General features: G+C 36.8%; 1 protein-coding gene across 1 annotated transcript; it reads left to right on the top strand.

Annotated features, from left to right (window-relative positions):
- The first annotated feature begins 849 nt into the window (after nt 1-849).
- Nucleotides 850-3,981, top strand: LOC136853949 (oplophorus-luciferin 2-monooxygenase non-catalytic subunit-like). The gene is made up of 4 exons (XM_067129846.1): nt 850-1,246; nt 2,109-2,264; nt 2,687-2,788; nt 3,721-3,981. The coding sequence occupies exons 1-4, from the start codon at nt 850-852 to the stop codon at nt 3,852-3,854; spliced, it is 789 nt and encodes a 262-aa protein (XP_066985947.1). The 3' UTR covers nt 3,855-3,981.
- The last annotated feature ends 2,019 nt before the right edge of the window (nt 3,982-6,000 follow it).

The following is a 6,000-nucleotide window of genomic DNA, read 5'->3' as shown; positions in this document are numbered from 1 at the left end:
GTCAACGGGTGACATTCATGATATGATAACAAGGAGCAAAAACTTGGTTGCGCTGATAGCAGGCCTCACTTTTCAAATCTCAACACGGAATCTGCGCCAGACCGCTATCTAGACAACTGGCACTAGTTCTCAGCGTGGGCGGCACTGAACTTCAAGACCGGAAACGCTAAATTTAATCACAAAGATCTGTCGGCTATGCCCATGTTCTCGGGCGTATATAAGAAACCACAAATGGTGTCTAACTTCATTAGTTGCGTCAGCTAAAAAGTTAACGACTAAAAACTTGTTTTCAATCCACGTTCATCTGCCGATAAGATGGTTAAACTTGTTCTGATTACATTTGCCTGCATTCTTGTTCTTGTTACTGTAGAATGTACGTAGTATACTCTATCTCTTTTGTACTATCCATTTTTGGTTACATGGCAAACTGCCGTTGAAGAATAAAACCTATGATTAGGTATTTTAGCCTAGCGCTTCGCTGAAGTCTTCTAGCGCTTCACTGAAGTGTCTGATATATATATATATATATATATATATATATATATATATATATATATATATATATATATATATATATATATATATATATATATATATATATATATCCTACTTTCATTCATAACTTAAACAAAATGCAATTTATGACTTACCTGGCTAAAATTGTATAGATCTTCAATGATGATTCTTCTTCCAGCTACGGCGGAAAAGGTATGTCCAGAGCCTCTCGCTATCGAACCTTGTACTTGCGAGATGGAAAACGACGACCTGTTCTTGGACTGCTCCCTCGTAACGTCCGAGGAGCAGCTGGCCGAGATCCTGGGACAGCCACTCCCGTCCTACGACTTCAAGATGTTCAGCATCTTCGACAACCGGAATCTGAGCGCTATTCCCGCAGGAACCTTCGGCAGCCTGACCTTCGAGGAGGTACAACTGAAAGGGGGCAACATAGAGGTCATAGAACCCGGGGCGTTCCTTGGCAGCGTCCACACTCTCAAGAAACTGAGTATCATCAACCACGAGTTATCGTCTTTCCCGTTTGAGGAGGTGGAGCTCTTCAGGCAGCTGGGTTCCCTGAAGTTCGACTACAACAGACTCGAGGAGCTCCCTGCCCTGAAGTCCTCCACACTGTATAAAATGGATCTGAGCCGGAATCCTCTCAGGTCCGTCCACGAGGATGTCCTGCAGGGTCTTCCCAGTTTGACGGATGTCTCTTTTGAGGCCTGCGAGTTGACTGCCGTTCTTCCAGGTAGCTTGCTGGAAAGAGAATTGGGGTGAATTATGGAGCTAGAAGGAGAGAGAGAGAGAGAGAGAGAGAGAGAGAGAGAGAGAGAGAGAGAGAGAGAGAGAGAGAGAGAGAGATGAGGAAACAGGAAACATTCACTATGATTAACGAAACCCTTCCTATATATATAGACAGATATATAAATCATGTTGTGCGACAATTACTAAACATGAAATTACCAACTCAAAAAAGTTATCTTATGAAAAAAAAAACTAGCTAAGCTACTACAGATTTAACTACTTTAACAAGAAAACATTTCCTTTCCAGGCAATATATATAGTATTTTCAACCAAATAACATGTATAGCTTTCGTGATTGTTTGACAATTGTCCATAAGTACTTCGGTCATGGCGGGTTATATAATTTTATATCCTTATATGACCAAAAATAAGACTATTCATCTCTGGGAAATGTTTCTCTCACTTTGCTATTACATTTACCCAGGAATTCTAGGTATTTGTACAAAATATCCTTACATGCCGAGATAATCCAAGGGTTATTTTTCGTATGTATTTATTCCATTATTTCTGTTTACTTAAGTATATGTATACACAGAGGGACATATGGATATGCACATGTATATATATACACACACACACACACACACAATATATAAAGGCAATGCCACGAAGGAAAGTGGCATTACCTTTATTTAAATATTCACCACGTTCCATATTTTCGTGATTCAGTTATACTGTACATATAATGTATGTGTGTGTGTGTGTGTGTTTACTGGAGGCATTCCACATATATTTTGGAGTTCAGATGTAAGTATTTTTTCTTGAATCGCTCCTAAGTAAATACTTTATTGACTTTTTCTCCCCAGGCACCTTCACGCGGCTGCCGAAGCTAAACACGGTGAATTTGTATTCAAACAACATTACCCACATTCCCGCCGGCCTCATGGAACTCCACGGGACCGACTCGTATGTTTACATGGGGATCAACAGTGTTGCCACAATCGACGTTGGTGCTATTCTAGGTAAGAGCTCTCGCGGAAGGTACTCGAGTGTATGTACAGGCCGTTCTTGCCCATGGTAATACCATTAACGTTCCGCTTTCCAGGCAATGTAATTCTAGCATGATGTACTTAGACTTTCGTTGTTAGGCCTACCTTTGTTGCCGCCACTTGCCATGTAATTATTTTCTTTTTCATCTGGTGGCTGGCAGATTTGCATTTTCTGCCAAGAATGAAAATCCTGTTACTATGCCAATTATGTCTTCAGTTTTAGAATATATTTCCATAAATCGACAGCACTACGCTTAATAACGCAGCATTCATATCAATTCCAGTGAGACCAGAACCCTGGTAAAAAATTAAAAAGTTACTAAAGCTTCATCCAACTTTCAATCAGTGATTGATATGCAATACTGATATAATTTTAGAAACTCCTAACTTTTCAGGCGTGTCCCACTTCTTTGATTTAGACTTCAACGCTCTGACCGAAGTTGAAGAAGGTGTGTGGAGGCCGATGCTGGAACGAGGGACTGGAATCTATTTAGTAGGTAAGTCTGCTAAAGTAACGGAATCGCCAGGCTAAGAATATGTTGATATTAGATATATTTTAAAAGTAAAAGATGTTTTGGCAAAAAATCGACTAATTCCGAGACCAGCGTAATTCGATTTTTTTTAAACAAAACTGTTGGGCGCCAATTTAGAATATTCTTGAAAGCTCGGATTCAGACAAACAATACTCCAGAGTTAATATGTCCTATATTTTGTCAACAATCAACTGATGAAACACATTAACATACCAAAAATAACTTTCCGCTTAAATGGCCAGTCCACGTTTGACTGCAATGATAGGAAGGAAGGTTATATAACGAAATTTAATTAATGCCTTGGCAGTTCTTCCAATACTCAAGTTATAAGTTATCAAGCGATGACAAACAAAGCCACACAAAGATTTTCGAAAACACACACACATTTATATAATAAATATATACATATTATATATATATATATATATATATATATATATATATATACATATATATATATATATATATATATATATCTACGTATGTATGCAGGTCGTTTCAATATGTATGTTTTAAACGTCAGTGTATCTTATAAACGTAATGGTTTAGACAGGTGATTATGTATACTGAAGGTCAGCAAGTGCAACGACTGTGCGTATGGGTGTTTTTAAATATCATCAAATTCTTGAACATCATTAAACAGTAATTCATCAACTCGATCCTCCTAAAACCTTCTTTTAGTTTCCGTTTTCGGTCCATTCAAGGTAACAAAAATCTGTCCTAACATCCATTAAAACCGTCTCTATTTCTGCCTTTCTCAAGACGCCCAATGATGAACCACACTTAATATCCATTAAATCTGTTTTTTTGCTTTCTTTTTTCCAGGAAACTCATGAATGACTTGACCTTATTACCTGTGAAAGTGCATTTTAACTTAAATTCTCCGTCTCTCCCAGGCAACCCTTTAGCCTGCGGGAGCGACATTATATGGCTAATAGAAAACCCAAGGTTCATGAGCCAACTGGACCCTTATGCAGCCTGTGCCAACGGGACGCTACTCAGAGACCTCCAGCCCCCGTCCTTTGTATGATGCTAAAAGCATTTTTTCATATTTGGGGTACGACTATTTTGTAGCAATGACGTTCCATTTTGTCAGAATTGGGCGGCTATGCTGTGGACATCATCTGATGATCTTTGCTTGGGCTTGGACACACACATATACATATAATATATATTTATATATATATATATATATATATATATATATATATATATATATATATATATATATATATATATATATATATATATATTATATTGTATATGTATGTATATATATAATATATATTTCTAATTCCTAGATTAATCTGAATATGATTCGAAAATTCTATATTACTGTTCTTAAATACTATTGCTACTACAACTAATTGACTCTCATTACGTACCAAATAAACATTTCTGGCAAATTCCTTCTGTAAGGCTTTCCATACCCTTAACTAATACGGTTCCACGTTCTTTCGATTTAAATGCAAATTCTGATCTGCCATGAATCTAACTGTTATATTGGTGACGAGAAAAAAAAATGCAAAAAATAAAAATCCGCAGTGTACACGCGTAGCGTTGTAAATTACAGTTGGTGCTGCTTCTGAATATATATTCCAATTCTCAATCTTGTATTTTATTCAACGCCAGTGAGGTTTCATTCAGACCAGGAATTGGACAGAATTAGAAAACCAGTATTTATAAAGGACCAGATTCCCTATTTAAAGTCGGGATGACTGCGTTATATAAATTCTAATTCTATTGTGTGGTCCACAAAATCAAGTTTTAATGATAGTTTTTGGCGTTCCAACATCGAGGAGTAACAGACACCATCCGTTATAACACGTACTCTGTTGGCGACAGAGAGAGAGAGAGAGAGAGAGAGAGAGAGAGAGAGAGAGAGAGAGAGAGAGAGAGAGAGAGAGAGAGAGAGAGGAAACAACTATTTTATATAAAGATACTGCTGGTTTGAATTTTTCAGGTCGATATGCTAAGAACACATGCAAATATACGGTAACGCCCAGAGGGTTAAATAAATAAAGTCGGAATATTCGTGAGAACTGCAGCCAATTTTAGAGCATTTATGCTACACTTAACGGTCATGTTACAACCAGAATTAATATTTTCGGGTCTATGCAATGTCATTAACTTGGTCGATATTTCATAAGCATTATCGGTATTGTTTTTGTCAAGTATTGCTACATTCCCCAAGTGCTCGTGTATCACAATCTAGGAGTTTTTAGATTTCTAAGAAACGTTTTTATTAAACCTGGCTCTGATGACAATGACTTTCGGCTCATGGATAAATTATTAAAATGTTTTCTTTCTCGTTTCGTTTATTCAATTAAAGCCAAGCTAATGCAAGAGGAGGGAAAATTGAGCTGGAAATATTTTATTGCGCCATGAGAATAGAATCCCCAGAAATATTACAACTACCGAGGAAAAAAAGCAGGATAGACCCGAGAACTGTATTAAATGAGAAATTATCTTTTCATGTTGAAAAGAGATTCAGATTCACTGGAATATAAATAGACTACAATCTAGAATAGCTTCTTCTATTATTACATTATTATTACTTTTCATAATATGAAGACATTCGCATGGAATAAGCATAAAGGCAAAACACGGTCCGAAAATATAACATAATCACATGTGAAGAAAAGGAACGACATCAAGAAATAATAAGTATTTAAAGATGAAAAAATGAATTGATAACGATTATAAGCACTAGACAGCATAACAAAAATGAAAAACTAGCAACTGGGTGAGTTGCCTTATGGAAGGAAGAATAAAAGACTTTTGTTACTGGGCAGCGTGACAACGCGTCACCTAAAGAAAGCTGTGAACTCGGATGCTCGATTTAGTCTTATGGACGGATATACTGGAGGCACCAGAAACGTTCTTGGTAATGACTAACAAAATGCTACCTCGTACTGGTTATTTTACCAAGAGCACGAGATTCCAATCTGTTTGGATAGGTTACATAAGGGTTAACTCACAAATTTACAAAACTGCTATTGATAATAAATATTTTTCACACCTAATAATAAACACACACACAAATTCATTTAAGTAACACGGGCTAAAATGTCCTTAACTTTAATTCTAATGACAACATCTCAATTGTATATTCAATACAAGAAATTCTTGATTCGCGTTATACAGCTAGCTGCCGACGATTCTGAGTCAATGGC

The sequence above is a fragment of the Macrobrachium rosenbergii genome, chromosome 28, assembly GCF_040412425.1.
Source record: "Macrobrachium rosenbergii isolate ZJJX-2024 chromosome 28, ASM4041242v1, whole genome shotgun sequence".
Taxonomy (NCBI): Eukaryota; Metazoa; Arthropoda; class Malacostraca; order Decapoda; family Palaemonidae; genus Macrobrachium; species Macrobrachium rosenbergii.
This window is presented reverse-complemented; position numbering and strand designations above follow the sequence as displayed.